Consider the following 17,020-nt stretch of genomic DNA (forward strand, 5'->3'; position numbering starts at 1 on the left):
AAAAATTATTTTCCCTCAGGACTTGGAAGACCACTGCACCACTGTCTTCTGCTTGTCAATGCTGGAGACATGATTCCCATGTCTTTTAGAAGACCTGGTGTATCTTTATGGAAACCTTTAAGGTTTTCTGTTCTTGCGTTTCTGAAATTTCATAGGGACAATTCTGGCAATGGCTCTTCTTTACCCTTCTGGGCAACAGACAGACACTTTCAACATGAAAACTGTTCCTCCCTCTGGCTCTTGGAAATCTTCTTCTCTTACTTTTTAAATCTTTTCTTTCCTTCAATTTTTTTGTTCTCACTTGCCACAAATTCTGGTAAATCCTGGGTATCTGGATTGAATCTCCATGTCTCTGGTTTTTTACACACACACACACACACACACACACACACACACAGCCTGTATTTTGGCTTTATGTTGAGAGATTTTCTTGGTTGTTATCTTCTGATCTATCTATGGTATATTTTTTAACTTGGCAAACCCATAATTCATCTCCACAGGTTCTTTTCTGCTTTCATTTTCTTCCTGACGGCATCTCTGATTGTTTTATAGAAGCCACATCTTCTTGAGTACCTTGGCAAATACTAAATAGTGCACTTTTTTTTTTTTAAATAGTGCACTTGTAAAAACAAGCAAAATTACTTATTGGTCTACATCAATTACAGTCAATTTCTCTGTTTGTCTTTCCTTATGCATGTTTTCCTCAAATGTCTGGTGATTCTTGGTTAGAATCACAGTTCACAATAAAGGGCAACAAGGGGGATGAAGTACTGATATAGGCTACAACTTGGAAGAACCTCAAAAACTTACCCTAAGAGAGCCACCAGACACACAAGGTCACATATTCATGATTCCATTTCTATAACATAGATAGGCAAATCCAGAGATACAGGAAGCAGGTGTGTTGTTGCCAGAGACCCAGGGAGTGGAGAGTAGACATGCTTACTGGGTACCAAGTTTCCGTCTTGGGGGTGCTGAAAATGTTTCGGAACTAGATGAAGACGACGACTGCCCAACACCATGAGTGCATTAACACGCCATTGAACTGTACACTTTCAAATGGTGAATTTTATGTGGATGTTACAATTTGTAAAAAGGGAGTCTCAGGAAATGAACCCTAACTCTATGCACATGAACAGAACCATGCAACTGCCAGGCTTCTCTTTAGGGTGACTGATCAGAAGTAGCTATTATTCAAGACTCAAGGGCTCCCAAAATGACAAATAAAGATAGCTAAATCTGACCTTCTCTAAGTGCCTGATTTCCCTAAGATTATCTAGATTATTTTGCCAAGAGAGACCAAGTGGGGGCGGGGCTGACTGTTCCACATACACACCTTTCATTAATCCTCCCATCTGCAGCACATTTATCTTCTCCAGGCTAAGTCAGTCAGATCAAAGCCCACAACCTCTTCAAAGACATGCTGAACAAACCGGCTCCCATGAGCAATGATGTCCCGTACGCTCCCCCTACATGTTCTCTTTGTTATTCTGTCTTTGTAACATACAGTTGCCTCTACCTTCATTTTCATGGTATTTACAAATGGAGAAGCACTTCCATATTTACTTCGTGCTCTTTAATAATCTTTCTGCCCTCCTCAGCTCACTGGGCAATCATTAGTTTATTTTCCTTTACAACAGACAAGTTTGCATTTTCTAGCATTTTATATGACTGAAATCATAAATTGCTTATTCCCCCACCACCACCCCTGAGTCCCCCCATGCAGCATATTCTGAGATTTACCAATGGTACTTGTATGAGTGGCCCACTCTTTTTATACTGATGAGAGCATGCTGTTCTACGGGGACACCACTATTTGTTCATTCATCTGTTTGTAGATATTTGGGTTGTTTCCAGTTTTTGGCTATTGCAAATCAAACTGCTATAGACAGCCAAATACCAAACAAACAGAAACAGATGCAGAAAGGACAAACGTATGTGAGGGCAGCCAACCAACCTGAAGCAAAGACTTGAGGTGTTCTACTCGAGTGTCATAAAATAAAAAGCCTTTAAAGTATTCACGTTGTATTTATGATTGCAGATACTACTAGTCATTTTCACAGCTACTCATTATCAACATGGACATAAGAACCCACTTTTATTTTGATAAGGAAATATGAAGTTATGTTATCAAAAATATTACAGGAATCCTATCCAGTTTGTGAGTACAGGTGGGCAGTTTACATCCTACTCCCATTCTGGTTACAAAACCAGCGCACTCCTAATGTTGGATGTATCTTTTCAGCAGCCAAAAGAGGATGTACTGCTCACTCCTCATTTCAGTAACCTGGATCGTTTCACAAGTTTTTTTGTATTTCCACAGGAATATCATGTCAAACACCTCATCTCACCTCTGCAGACTCTGTTTTATTACATCTGCACGAAGTTCAGTCTTCCATATGAGAACTGCCAAAGCTAAATCTGACATGCACACCAAGCTGGGAACCACACATCCACCAGGTATATACTATCTATATTTGAAAGTCAGCTGGCTTCATGGAAGCCCTTAAACAAGCATATCGTCTATTTACAAACAGAAACATATAGAAGTAGAGCCTTGGGGTTAGATGCTCAACTTTTGCAATTATTGGCCTGGGCTTATTTAGACAGTCACATCAACAACAAGCAATACTTACTGAGATCAAAACATAACCAGGCATTTTTGCTTGGTGCTATTTATACAAAGAAAAAGTATGGACCTTTATCTCAAAGAGTTCAATTCCTGACATACAAACAACTAGTATCAGTATATATCAAGAAACATGCAAAAAGGGGGGCAGAGGTAAGTGTCTGAATCTGCCTGGAGATCAGAGAGGGCTTCACAGGAGAAGGGAGCCAAGGGTAAGTCCTCAGTTTCCAGCCTGGTGGAAGGTGGTATCACCGATGAAGATAGAGAATCAAGAAAGCCAGGTTGGATGGCACTGGAATATTGTAAAAGGCAGCAAGACTGGAAAATGATGGTGAGCACACTGAAGAGACCAGTAAAAGTCTAAAACAAAGGAAAAGGAAATGTGTGGGTAGACCATGTACTGGGCAGGAAAGAAACTGCCAGTCAAAGAGAGCAGCATTCCCAGATAGAGACCACTATTTGTTCACGACTATAAGAACAGCTCTGTTGTCCTGTTAAACTCTCCAAACAAACATCTCGCTCTTCCTGCATGTTCTTTCCTCTATTTATGATTGATTACTTGTGGTTATCACAGCAAAACCATCTTATGGTTATAAAGGGTTATGATAGTTTAGAGAAAAGAGAACACAACACAAGCTTCGAATTTTGAAATTCATGTCAGTTTAAGTAATCAAGCCACAGCAGGACACATTTCAGATTAAGCAGGATGCGAGGCTTCCTGCTGTCTCAGTCTGTACCTCTTCTCAAATCTTTGCTCTAACTCTTCCCTTTTCAGACAGAGAAACCAAATCTTTTACATTTTCCTAGGGCAGCAGGGGAGCGAAACTGGGGCAGAGCAAAAGTTAAAGTACTTGGGAATTCCCTGGTGGTCCAGTGGTTAGGGCTCTGTGCTTCCACTGCAGGGGCCACAGGTTTGATCCCTGGCTGGGAAACTAAAGATCCCACATGGTGTGTGGCAAGGCAGGAGGCATCTTAAAAACAGGATCCTTAGTAAAGGATCTCAGAATTAACTAAGCCAAGCAAGCTAGGCACTTCAGTAAGGAGTGCTGTCAATGCAGGCAGGAGACCAAACACTGCAGTTCACTAGAAATGCAAAAACAAAAGACAAGACCATAGTCCCCTATAACCTCTTCCTGGTCCCAATTCAAAATTCGTGTTGTTTTTACTTTTCTTATCACAGACCCATGCGAAGGACATCAGAGTATTTGGATGAAGGCAAGAGAGCCCAAAGTCCATGATCTGAGTACCGCACGCACACTCCGAAGCGTCAGTCAGTAACACATTACCCAGAACCTTCTGCAATTTGGTTCCTACCCAGTGACTCGAAACGCACAATCCTGAGAATGTGTTCCAAGGAACCACAGCACACATGTGACAGCAATATTCTCCTTATTCAACTCTTGCCCTGCTTCTACCATGACCATGTTTAAACACTCATGTGCCAGGCACTTTATGTGCATTATCTCACTTAATGCTGTGAAGAAGGTATTAATTATCATTATTTTATAAATGAGGAAACTGAAGCTTTCAGATGTTGAGAAACTTGCCCATGGTCATGTTATATTAAATGGCAAAAAAGGAAGCGGAACTCAGGCTAGCCTGACCGCTAGTAGTGCAGACTCAACACCACACGGGCCACATCCATGAAAATGCTCACAGCAATACAACCAGTCCCTGTAACTGTAACACACAAGTACTCACCTAAATGCCTAACGGGGAAAGCCGGAGCAAATTATGGTTCAAAAACAAGACAATGTGTTATACATAAGACAACATATGAGGAAGTATAAACAAGGGGAAGTATTGGAAATTCACATTTTTAAAGACAGAATATGTAAATAAATGCACATAATGAATACTAGAATGGAATGTCACCCAGAATAGAGATTTTCCATTTTGTTCACAGCTGTTTCCCCAGTGCCTAACAGATAGCAGATGCTCAGTAAATACCAGCTGAATGAATGAGCTGCAGAACAGTAACATACTATGAATACGGACAAGACCTGTGGGATAACAAGCAAGGAAGAAAGCTTTTATTTTAGGCTAACGAAATTATGAATGGTCTTCTTCAGTGGCATTAGAATCACCCCTTGATTACACAGTTCCTAAGGCAGTGTGCAAGTTCAACAAAACGCCAGAATGAAAGCTGGCCGTGAATCTCACAGAGAGCTTCTTTTCCAAAAGGCAGGGAACATGTGGTACGCGGTGCCAGGTACACAGTGAGGGCACAAGTCAATGATAACAATAACCTTTCTAAGCTGGCCAGACAGGGATAACTCTAGCACTCGTTGCTCTTAGGCAATTCTCAATGTCACTCTGGACATTTCTCATCTCCCTTTAAAAAATACATTTACACACCAGTAAAACTTACCAGACTTCCAGACTAAAAAGCATGGTGAAGCATGTCAACACATCCACTAACGACCAACTATTTGAAACACAGGAATTTAATCTAGATTCTAGTGAGATAGAGGCACGCAAAGAAACCTGACATCAGATCATAAAAATAGAAATCAGACGGCCGCTCAGCACACAAACATTCAGAGTTACTGGGCCCAGCTTAAAGACACTTTCCCATGAGTAGTAACGTGAAAACAACCATTACTTGGTTAATTAATGAATGTATGAATAAAAGTAACATGTTCTTACATTCAGCTATACCAGGATACAAGAAAGTTAATTTAATAAATACAAGTAGTCTTTTCCAGATGTTATATAAGAACTTAGTACTACTTGAGAGAAAGGATAAATATAAGGTAATTCATGATTCACCCACAAAAGGGAAAAATGACCACAGAAGAACCTGGAGAGATTTTCCAGCCACAATTTGCTGAACAGCAAGCACTAGACCTTAAAACAAATTCAAGCAAGAGGGTGGCAGAATAGTCTTCTGGGGAACATTCTCCCAGCTCTATTGCAGTTAATATAGCAATTCATGAGGCAAGAACTATAGTAAAAACACTCACAATAATCAGTTTATATCTCTAACCCTATTTGAGGAAAACCAGGCTTGAGAAAAGTGAGCAGCACAGTTCAGCACTGAAGTTTAAAAAAATCTAATTCTTTCCTTCAACAGTAAAGACACTTTAGGTGGCATTCACGATCTTCTATTTCATTCCTTTTCACCTGTACATCTGAGTCTCCACTCCAGCCCAGAAGGTAACTTCCCGCCACCATGCCTAACTGACCCGGGGCATTCTGTTACTCCACTCCTACCACATCCCATCTTGAGGTTCTCTTATCAACACAAAGCTCACAGAGCTCACAGCAGCTCCACGGACCAGATCTAGTCCAAAATGGACTCTTTCTTCTTTCTGAAGCCTGGGCGGGGCTCTGAGCAGCAACATCCCATCTTCCCTGCCCACAGCCCCAACAAGCTGCTGAGAGAAGGAACACAAGGCGGCAGGCACCTCCAGCCTGTCAGCAGTCAAACCCAGCAAAGGCTTTGTCTGGGGCTGGACCATGGCTGAGCCCCTTCTTGAGCAGCCTGACTGCAAATGCCCCCTGAGATTCAAGGAACAAGTACCAGCAGAATTCACTGAATGACGAAATTCTTCCAAGTTAACTATACCACATTTTGTAATAGAAAGAGCCTGTTATTACTAGAGAAGGCCTCCCAAATCTATCGCAGCAACAATACTTTGTTGCGTAAGTTTCATACAAAGACCAGCAGGTTAAAGAAGGTAACTGTGCTCATTTTTTAAAGACTCGCGTATCACTAAAATATTCGTCAGAGATTTTCCCCTCTTACATCACAATCCACCTCATCTGGCAATCATTTCATCTTTCACATCTATTCCATTTGTGTAGGATGATAGCTCGTTCTCTAAACAAGGCTTCTGTTTTGCCATTATTTGAACATCAGCAGTTTTCCCTCTACCCCATAACAGGTAAGCATTTTCTCCTTTGTCTATTCTCAGCCCTGAATTTGACTTTTCTGGGCACTTTCTTTTCTCTATTAATGATCTTACTCAAGGACTGGTTGCAGAATACATATAGGAAGTTACCCTCGAATAGCAAGGGCCCTCACTAAACTAAAAGCCCAATGTCCCAGACAGCTGGGAATTTTCTGCCTAAGAGACTGGAAATCCCAAAAGGTAACAGAAGGTTTACCTTTATGTTAGTCTATGGCTCATCCATAGGCGACTGCCAGAACACAAGAGTGAATAACACCGATCAGTGGCTAACTGATGCCACTTCTCAAACTCAGCTTTTGCTCATGGACAGCCAGCTGTTCATGAGGCTCTAATTTGAAACTACATACACATCACATTTCCTATTAGCCAAATAACACCTAAACCGCATGAAAGAAATACCTCAGTAAGTCACGAGTGTGCAAACAGCACGTGATTGGTGAGGGAAATCAGTAGTGACCTGGGTGACGATCACTAAGCTCCTTTCTCACAGACACATGCAACAGGAGTGAGAGTAGCTAAAGCACCTGTGAACACCATTCTGTAAACTCAATACTTCAATGACTTCCTCTTACCTCAAACAAATTTCAAATACAAAAGTAAAACCAATGCTAGGTTTTAGCCAGCCTGAAAGAGGAAGACTGTGTGTGATTCCTTCTTCCTGTACTCTTGACCAAGCCGACTCTGCCTGTCCTCCTTGGTCACATTCTTGAACCTCTTAGAACACCATGGAGCCCTTACATGCAGCCAAGCCACCAGAAGAGCCAGGACCTTGGCTGCCCAGGCCTAGAATGGAAACGGTGTTAACACACTTCTCAGTGAGGGAGGGGGAAAAAAATCCAGCTGCCTTTTCTACCATCATCTAGAATTTCATGGATTATTTTCCTCTCTGCTTTATTTTCCCTTTAACCCTTTCCTGGGGTTTCAACTTTCTCCCTTCTCTCTTTGCTCCTTCATCTCTGTTCCCAGTTCTTTTTGCCGTACTTTTCCTGACCTTGTGCGCGAGAATAATGCCCTTTTACAACAGTAGAGGACGGCCAGCACGGACTAGGGAATTGAGTTCACACCAATAAAACCAGCGACATCATCAACAGTTGACCAAATCCACAGTGCCCCCAGATTAGTCAATGCCTGCTATAGATGAACACTGTGATAGGAATCATGGGGGAGACAAGATAAAAAAGTAGTTTCTGGCCTCTGTGACACGACAAGCAGTGAAGAGAACATCCCAAAATATGAGAAAAAGTAAAAACAACATCAAGCAGTCAGAAGATTGCACTATATGAGTTAATAAACTTGGGTTGTAACATTTGGGCCCTGCGTCCACAACAGGAGCCAACCACTGTGTTCTAGAAGGTTGCGAGGAGGCTCACTCAGGGAGGGCACAAGGTAGGCCTGAAAGAGCCGTGAGGGTCTGAACAATTAAGGAGAGGGCCTCCCCAGGCCCACAATAAGACAGCCTAAAAAAAAGGAAAGGAGTAAAATGGTATATTTTATGGATTTTACTACAATTAAAAAAAACAAAGGAGAAAAAGGCCTGTGCCCCCAAGCTGTCTCCAGCAGAGTAAGAAAGTTGGCACGGGGTCTTAACTGAGAATTCCTATGCATAGGTGGAAATATCCTGATGAACTTTGCCAACTGATACTGTCCAGAACCACATACCCGACAATTCCTCCTCTAATTTTAAATACCAACACCATGTAAAATACAGTTAAAGAAAAAGAAACTAGTTGACCAGAGAGGGAGAGGTGGGAATAATGAAGAGATCTGAGATCTCTTTTCTACCAGGGAAATGCCCCAGCAACTCTGCTATTGTTATGAGCAGAAATCCCAAACCCAGAGGTTCCAATGGGTCTCCATTCTTTGAGTTTTCTGCTGAGCGTGAGAGAGGAAACCTGTCCATTTCTAGAAGTGAGTTGCACAAAATCTTTAGCTTTCAGCTCCTAGCTAGCTACTAATAAAGCCCTGAGTATCCAAATCCAAGGTATTAGTTAACATTTGCTGATCACCTGGGGAAAAAAAAAAAATCCTGGACTAGTAGGATAAAGCAACTTTTACAGTACGGAACACCTTCGTCATTTCCATTTCAATACTAAAATGAAAATTATTCGGTTGAAATCATGCCAATGTGCTCTTGATCTTCAGTTTTAGCGAACAACAAAATCCATGCAACAGCTCCTGAAAGGAAGGTCAGTGAAAACAGCAAAGTAGGAGAAATGTTCCCACTTTCACATAATGGTCCACATGAGAGGAGAAACAGGCTGGGACACTGTCTAAAGGACCATAATAATTCACAGTAAATGCTGTTCTGTGTGTTTTACTCTGTACTAGTTTGATATAATGTAATACAAAATGTCCATTGTGAGGATAATACCTGGCCTAAGGTGCAAGACATTGAAAACTATGCTAGCTTAAGTGTTAAAAATAAGCGGCTTGCTAAAATAATCAATTCTGTTACTTAACTTACAATTTCATTTCACACCCCCTCAAATCAATGAAATACAAGCTATGAGAACTTACTTTAGTTACTGCCAAAATTTCTTTCAACATCAGAGATTAGTCACCAGTATATGAAACCAATGAACTCATTAGCCTAGAAGCACCGATTATTCACAGCAAACCGGGAGATCTAGGAGCTTCTCTTAAGAGATTTATCAATTGCCCACACAGTGTTGGGTGATTCTGATGCTTATCCTATGTTACCTCATAAAATTTCATAAGACTTTCTGAAACAAGTGTTAATCTACACAGCTCTGCTTCTGTGTATTTCTGGTCTATTTCCCCTGAATCCACTCCACCCCGCCTTTCTAATTCCTAGTAGTGTGAGAAGCTGAGGTCCTCTGATATGCACCTTAGACAAAGCAAATACATCACATGTGTCCAGAGGAGGCAACACATAATTCAGTTTGGTTTCAAGCTACAGGCCATTTAACCAGGCCGGAGGAGACTTTAGCAACAGCTCATATTTAGATTTGATTTCAGGGATTACACTTGGGAGGTGACAACACTGCTTACCTTTAGGACAGAAGCTAAGCTGGTCATGTGCTCATTGAGGGCACCCTCGGACTCCTTGTAGGTCAAGCACGTGAACTGGTACTCCTCAGGGTCGAAGGAGTCGGCCCCCTGCTGCTCCACATCGCTGGCCACTCCCACGTAATAGTCCTCTATGTCCCCAGGGTCCTCATCCTCTTCCTCCTCCTCACAATTAGGGTCATAGTCCTCTTCGTTGCTGTCAGACCCCTGGCTATTCATGTCCACAGACATCTTAACATCCAGTCAAGTTGCAGATCAGGAAAGCAGTTTCTTCCCCTCCCCCCAAACTTCACCACTGTCTCAAACTCATTAGTGTTTTTGTCTTCTAAGGGAGGAAAAGAAAAAAATATGTGTTAGTTACTTTCACTGTGAAAAGCTGTAACAGAAATCATTCAAGAACCAAAACGGCACAGCATTGGTCCTACACCCTATGGCCTATTCCAACTCTCCTCTCATCCAGGAAACCTCACCATCATCTCCCTGCCCAGGCTTTTCAAAGGGAAACCCTTTCCTGGAGGGGCAGAAGCAGTTAACAATGGTAACTTCACATGAAGGGTCTGGCATGAAAGAGTAAGGCTGTCTGCTCCATGTCAAGGAGTCAAATTCCCACAGAGTTGTCCTTCCTGCCAGGGTCCTTAAGAGAGAAGCACATTCCCACAGCTGATTGCCCAGAGTGGAAGTATCCTAAAGGCTGAAGAGCCGACGTTTAAATTTTCTCACCCAGTCGTGCCCTACTGAGTAGTGACACAGACAGAACATAAATAGGGACGCGGTTCCATCCCACTACAGTTTCTGGGGAAATAATACCAGTGTTTTACAGACATCGCTCTCAGATATATGGGGGGAAAAGTGCATAGTAAAGAAAAAATAAAACCACACAGCTCTTCAACATCAACATCCTCCTCTTGTCTGCAAAGGTAACTGATTTTTCCACTTTAAAGGGTTCTACTAATCCTCTAAAAGAGGTACTGAGAGGCAGAGAAACTGACCCAATAGTGAAGGAAAACTACAGATACTACTACTTTGGCAGGATCGAGCCTAGGAAAAAACAGAATCTACCTAGGGTAAAGAAACAAGATCAAATGGCAGCAGCTATTGAAAAATCCTCATAGATCAAAATGTGACTCAATTACATATAAATGAAAAGAGAATACTAGTTGAAAAAGTAAAACAGTCACATATTTTAACTCTTAGAGACGATTTTGGCAAATACTCATTAACTTCTCTACACAAGAACTATTTCAAGTGACCGTTTCCAAGGAACAGTATCAAACAGTGATTTAAATCTAAAACTAAGAGGGCCTTAAAATGCAAGAGCATGTTGGACTGAATGGAATGAAATAATTTATATAACCAAATCTGGATTAAATACTAAAGTAAATTTAAAACCTATTTGAAGTAGATAATCTCGCCAAAAAATTTATAATGAAAAAAAGGTTAAAATGAATGTCTACTGAATATGTAACCAGTCTAAAGGACTACAGAGTCACATTTTAATGATATTATAAAAGTATCAATGAATCTACCTCTGATATTTTACCTATAAATGCTTAAATTTAAAAAAAAGTCACACTAATGAGAGGGCAATAACATTTGCAGTTTGACTTTTAATAAATTGTGTTATATGCTAGAACCACCTTATCACAACTGAACTTAACTGTGGTATTTTTCCTTTAGGAGAAAGAATTAATCTTTAAATTAAAAATACCTGTAATTCTTGAAGATCTTGCGGGAAGATGTCACCTAAATACTCATTCATATAATTTCATTCATATAATTTCCATCTAAAATGAAAAAAGATAATTCTATTTACATACTGTAAAATTGGTACCCCGCGTTCACAAATTTTAAAAATAAAGACATTTAAAAGAAAAAGCAGCAAATGACCAGAAATTATTTTCTTATAAGTCCCACAGAAATCCACTTCATAATTATATATTGACAAGAGCTACATGGCCTTCTAAAAAAAGAAAGTATTTAAAGTAAACAGCTAATAATAATTTAACCTCGGGTACCCGGCTCCCTCTCATTCGTTCCCTCAGTTTGAAAGTCTACTACTTCACTCTTTTTTCTTTAATTTTTTTTGGAGTGTAGTTGATTTACAGTGCTGTGTACTACCTTACTCTTATTGTTCAGATTTCCTAAATTAACTACTACAATTTCAATCTTAAATGTTACATAGAGATTGACAAAGCAAATTTTAACTGACTTGAACTGGGCTTTTATCATAAAGTCATCTCCATTGTTGTACTCTAACGCTTATTTTAGCTCTCACTTTATTCATGAAAATTATCTTCAAATAAAAAAAATCCACAAGAGAAAATAAAACAAAAATTTTTTTTTAAAAAATGGGGGAGGGTGCAATTTCCTAGCAGTCTAGTGGTTAGGGCTTAAAAAAAGAAAAAAAAAAGTTCCTTGTACAATGCCCACTAGGCAATATTAACACCCATTTTGTACCTCTCTTCTGACATGTTCAAGCCCTACTTGACTTTCTCAGAGTTACAGATCCCACTATCAAAGACTAAATAAGTACCATTCACTTACTTAATCAGAAATTTTACGTCCATGTTTTTATCCTTTTAAATTTCTTGGAAAACCAGCGATAACTTTCAAAGAAATACTTCTAACACAGACAGGCAAACATAAACTAAATGAAAATCAAAGTCCAAACAAAGATTGTGGAAGACGATTTCCAAAATAGTAGAGGAACAATTGATTTTTTAAGTCTGTTTTCTTTTATCTGCATTTTTATGTAAGATACTGCTTATTAGGCATATAAGCATACATAGCATTACAAATAATGCTCCCATCTATAAAATAATCACTACCAAGAACAGCTTTCATTTAATGAGAGCCAATTTCAGGTCAGACTCATTCTCATGAAATGTTTATAACCCTACAAAGTGGCAATCGTCCTCGTCTTACACATGAGGAAACTAGAGTTCAAAAAGATTAAGCAACTTGCCCAGGACCACAGTGCTGACAACCAGTAGAATCCAGCATCATACTTTTCACCAGATCTATGATCTATGAGAACTCACAATGCCCCATTCACCCTCCCACAGAGCCGAATACTATCCAAAGCTACCTACATCCACAACAAAAAAAGCCCAGTTTTCACTTTCTCTGGATTTCTTGCCAGGACTGGGGCTTCTCACCAGCTAAATATTCAAGAAGCAGGGGAAAACTTCAGGCTCCCTTCCAAAAGGGGGAAAATCATTTCATACTGGATGCTCTAGGTCCAGATTTAAATAAAATCTTAATTACTAATCTTTTCAAAGTTAAATATCCCTATTCTGTTTGAAAAAGTGCCGACACTGTTTCAAGGGGCCAGTATGTTATTGCTTCATTAACACAACAGATGATAGATAACGCTTTGATTTCCGTCGGATGTTAAACATTAGCCTTACGTCCCAAACAGGCAAGGAGTAACAGAAATTATTTCGCTCCCCCCCTCCCCGTCCCCCACCCCGCATCAAAGTTACGTGTTCATAAGAGCTGCCAACCATCCTGGGCTAAGGAATTCAAACGGAAGAATTCTCAGTATAAAGCTGACAAGAACAAGACAACAGACTTTTTGGTATCAATGTTTACTCCAGATATATTTAGCACTGAAGCGTCATTCACATTTCCGAAGAAAACTCGTTGGTACAAAAATATGAACCCTGTCTAATGGGGTAGCCACTAACCACATGTGGTCATTTACATTTAACTCAAGGATTAAATAAAACCTGACACTTCGATTTTCAGTCGCACTAGCCTTAAGTCAATGGCCACGTGTAGCAGCTAGTGGCTATCCTACTGAATAGCAAAGGTACAGAATAGGACCAGTGTGGCAGAAAGTTCTATGGGACAGAGTAACAATCAGTACTGAAGTGAAGTCATCCGAGAACCCGATCGCCTCTCCAGCGGCTACCACAAGCGGCGTCCGGTGAGGCGGCGACGCAGCTCCAGGGCCGCCTGTCCCAATCCCAGGCGCCGGGATATATCCGCGAGGACACAGAGCCCACGCGCTGGGGGCCCCTCACCCGCAGGCGTTAACTAACCGCGCGTGGAGGGAGGCACTGAGAGAGCTCCCGACGATGACCCGAGTGGGGAGCCCCCGGAGGCGCCGCGTTTCCCCGGCACGCCCGGCGGGGAGGGCCTAGATGCGCCAGGCACCAGCCGGTCAGAGGCCCTGGCCTGCGACCTCTCGGCGAACTGCAAGCGGCGGGAGGCGGAAAGACCGAGAGACATCAGGCGCCGGTGCGCCCTGGCCTCGGCCACTGGCAGCTCAACAGCGGGATCGCGGAGGGCCCTGAGACCCAGTACGAGATGCCGGGGGCGCCGGGACCTCGCGGGCAGCGACGAAGGCGGAGCCCCGGCCGGGCTAGGGAGGCGCGCGGAGAGCCCACCCCCTCCCCCGGCCCGCCGGGGTAAACAAGGCCGCGACTCGCGCCGCGCACTTACCGGCAGCCGCGGCCCCGCGGCCGCTGAGCCCGGGGGGGCCAGACCGGGTGGGGCCAGGCCAGAAGAACCGGACCCAGGCACGGCGGCGGCGGGGGCGGCGGGCCAACGCTGGTCAAGGCCCGCGCTGCTTCCTCCGGCGGAGCCGTCGCCGCAGCTCCGGAAGTGCTCGGAGCGGTTGCGTCACTTCCCGCCCGGGGTCGCCCCGCGGTCGCCGGGGTCGCGACAGGCGCTGGGTAATAACGCCTCTCTGCGGACACTTCACTCCAGCCCAGCGCAGCGACCAGAGTACGCCCGCCGCACGGCTGGCGCCGACCGCTAGCAAAGAAGAGGCTTCTTGGAGAGCGGTCACGGCATCGCTGCGGGCTTTCGCCTACCAGAGCCCCCGGCCCGGATCCTTTCAACCAGGGTTTTTGTTGTTTTTTTTGAGGGACTCTCCTCACTTCACTGTACTCGGTCTCCGGAGCGGAGAAGACCTCCAGTCGTTCGTGGAGTGGATAAAGGATTGATGTTTCGTGGCCGCTGTTTGATCGAAGGAGAACTGGGTCTTCGTGTCAGCAAGCCGGGCCGGGGATTTCTACCTAGGCCGATTCGAAGAACCACGCCAGGCTTCCGCTTCCCTCTCCGTGGCCTAGTTCGCTGCCTAATTTCTTTGGCTTCCCAATCACCCGAGATTGAATCTTAACTACCTTGCTGCACAGTTTATTCACACAGTATATAGGAAGTGCCATTATGACTTTCAGTACCTTCTGGGGCCTTTGTCGAGTGTTATGGATACACAGACATGAAGCCTCACTTAAGTTGCTGCTGCACAACGTGGAAAAGCCGGAGTGAAGCCAGTGATGTTAGGGAGCTTCCTCGCTGTGCAAGTCCGTAGATAACCCAAACCATTTGCACCCATGCATGAGCCGTGTATGTGCTAATATTCAGGATATTGGTGTGTAATTGACTCTCTTCAGTTCTTGCATGTATTTGTATACATGATTTTCAGCTTCGTGTTTAATTAGGAGCGTGTACCCAAATAAAGGTACATGAATACTGGAAAACCACCCCCCCCACCTTAATTTGGAGTGAAAACTAATAATAATGAGTGAGTGACATGTTGTAAGGCTGTGAATTTTATATATTAGCAACGTAAAACTCTTGTCTATAAGTTGCTCAGTCGTGTACCACTCTTTGCGACCCCATGGACAAGAATATTCTCCAGGGAAGAACACTGGGAGGAATCTTCCCCAGCTAAAGATCTAACCCAGGTCTCCTGCATTGCAGGCACACTCTTTACCGTCTGAGCCACCAGGGAAGCCTGTAGTTCAATGTACTTATTTGTTAAAACATAGCCCTTTCTTTACATCATGACCCTAGTGAAGGAACCAAACTATATCTTCTGTTAATGAAATCTCTTCAATTAGGTGCATTCGTTCTGGGTTACTGGTAATAAATCCTCCCCAGTTAATAAAAGGGACCAATAAGTTTTTCTGTATAATTATTGCATTTGCAAAATAGTGAATGAGGACATTCACATATCAAGCATACAGATGTACAATATATTGGAATCCCAGGTACTATCCTTATTTGTTCTCCTGTCTCTCCCCTGCTGAAGGTGAGTTTCTTTTCTTTTTTAAAAATATTTATTTGACTGCCCTGGGTCTTAGTTGCAGCACACAGGATCTGTAGTTGCAGCATGTGGGATATAATTCCCTGACCAATAATTGAACCTGGGCCCCCTGGATTGGGAGAACAGAGTCTTAGCCACTGGTCTACCAAGAAAGTCCCAAGATGAGTTTCTTAGGGTGACATATCCATCCTTGTTTTCAACATTACTCTGTTAAATAGATGTTTATTAAGCTGTTGCTAATACCAATTTTTTTTGGGGGGGGCAGGTGAACTCCGGGAGTTGGTGATGGACAGGGAGGCCTGGCGTGCTGCAATTCATGGGGTCGCAAAGAGTCGGACACGACTGAGCAACTGAACTGAACTGAATACCATTTTTTTTTTTTAAGTTTAGTTTTATTTTTGGCTGTGCTTGAGAGTCTGGGATATACTCTTCAAAATTTTTTTCTTTTTTTAAATTTTTGGTGGCACTGGGACTTCATTGCTGTGCTTGGGCTTTCTTTAGTTGCAAGGAGAAGGAACTACTCATTTTGGTGCTTGGGTTTCTCTTTGCGGTGGCCTCACTTGTGGAGCAAAAGTCTAGGTGCATGGGCTTCAGTAGTTACAGCTTACAGGCTTAGTTGCTCGCAGCATGTGGAATCTTCCCAGACCAGGATGGAATCTGTGTCCCCTACATTGGCAAGCAGATTCTTAGCCACTCTACCAGCAGGGAAGTCCTGTAATATACTCTTAAGTGATAAAAATAGGATATGAAATGATATGTGTAGTATTCTGTCTTCAAAATAAATTTACATATAAGATATGTAAACAAAATACAATGTCTCTCAGTTTCTGTGTCACAGAATCATTCCCTATAGTGGGAATGATTGGTCTTAGCTCCTTGAAGTCTGGGGCCTCATCTAGAAGACTCATATTTCTTCACCAATATCATACAATTTTTCTTCTGTATAAATCTTAGATTCGGGTTGACATGTTTTCATTCTCGAAAATCCACTGGAGAGCATTGAATTTCTAAAAATAACTTAAAGGGTAGCACTGATAGCCTCATTATTGAGTCTTTGCATCCAAGGAATATACTGTTTCTTTATACTTCTTTTGTTTGCCTTTTGTGTATTTGAATTTATATAGCTTTATTCACATGGATCTTTGGTTTAGTCCTGCATACATTGTGGGTTTCGCTGTTATTCTGAATAGGATTGATTCTTACTGTTTGTGATCTGTTATTGTTAACATTGTCAACAAAGGTCAGTCTAGTCAAGGCTATGGTTTTTCCAGTGGCCATGTATGGATGTGAGAGTTGGACTATAAAGAAAGCTGAGTGCCAAAGAATTGATGCTTTTGAACTGTGGTGTTGGAGAAGACTCTTGAGAGTCCCTTGAACTGCAAG

The 17,020-nt window shown here is 42.4% G+C and overlaps 1 protein-coding gene across 6 annotated transcripts in view; it reads right to left on the minus strand.

Annotated features, from left to right (window-relative positions):
• The window catches only part of ARIH2 (ariadne RBR E3 ubiquitin protein ligase 2), a 36,020-nt gene extending 21,160 nt beyond the window's left edge, over positions 1 to 14,860 (minus strand). For 2 of the 6 annotated variants that reach the window (XM_069562427.1, XM_069562425.1), the window contains exons 1-3: positions 14,026 to 14,615; positions 11,285 to 11,360; positions 9,559 to 9,901 (exon numbers count right to left, since the gene is read on the minus strand). In XM_069562427.1, the coding sequence (XP_069418528.1) occupies positions 9,559 to 9,807 (249 nt within the window). In that variant the 5' untranslated portion in view covers positions 9,808 to 9,901; positions 11,285 to 11,360; positions 14,026 to 14,615. Of the gene's footprint in view, positions 1 to 9,558; positions 9,902 to 11,284; positions 11,361 to 14,025 lie in introns of all 6 variants that reach the window. The other 4 variants (XM_069562430.1, XM_069562428.1, XM_069562426.1 and 1 more) reach the window with 3 other exon arrangements.
• Positions 14,861 to 17,020: the final 2,160 nt, after the last annotated feature.

This window comes from Ovis canadensis, chromosome 19 (genome assembly GCF_042477335.2).
Source record: "Ovis canadensis isolate MfBH-ARS-UI-01 breed Bighorn chromosome 19, ARS-UI_OviCan_v2, whole genome shotgun sequence".
NCBI classification, from domain to species: Eukaryota; Metazoa; Chordata; class Mammalia; order Artiodactyla; family Bovidae; genus Ovis; species Ovis canadensis.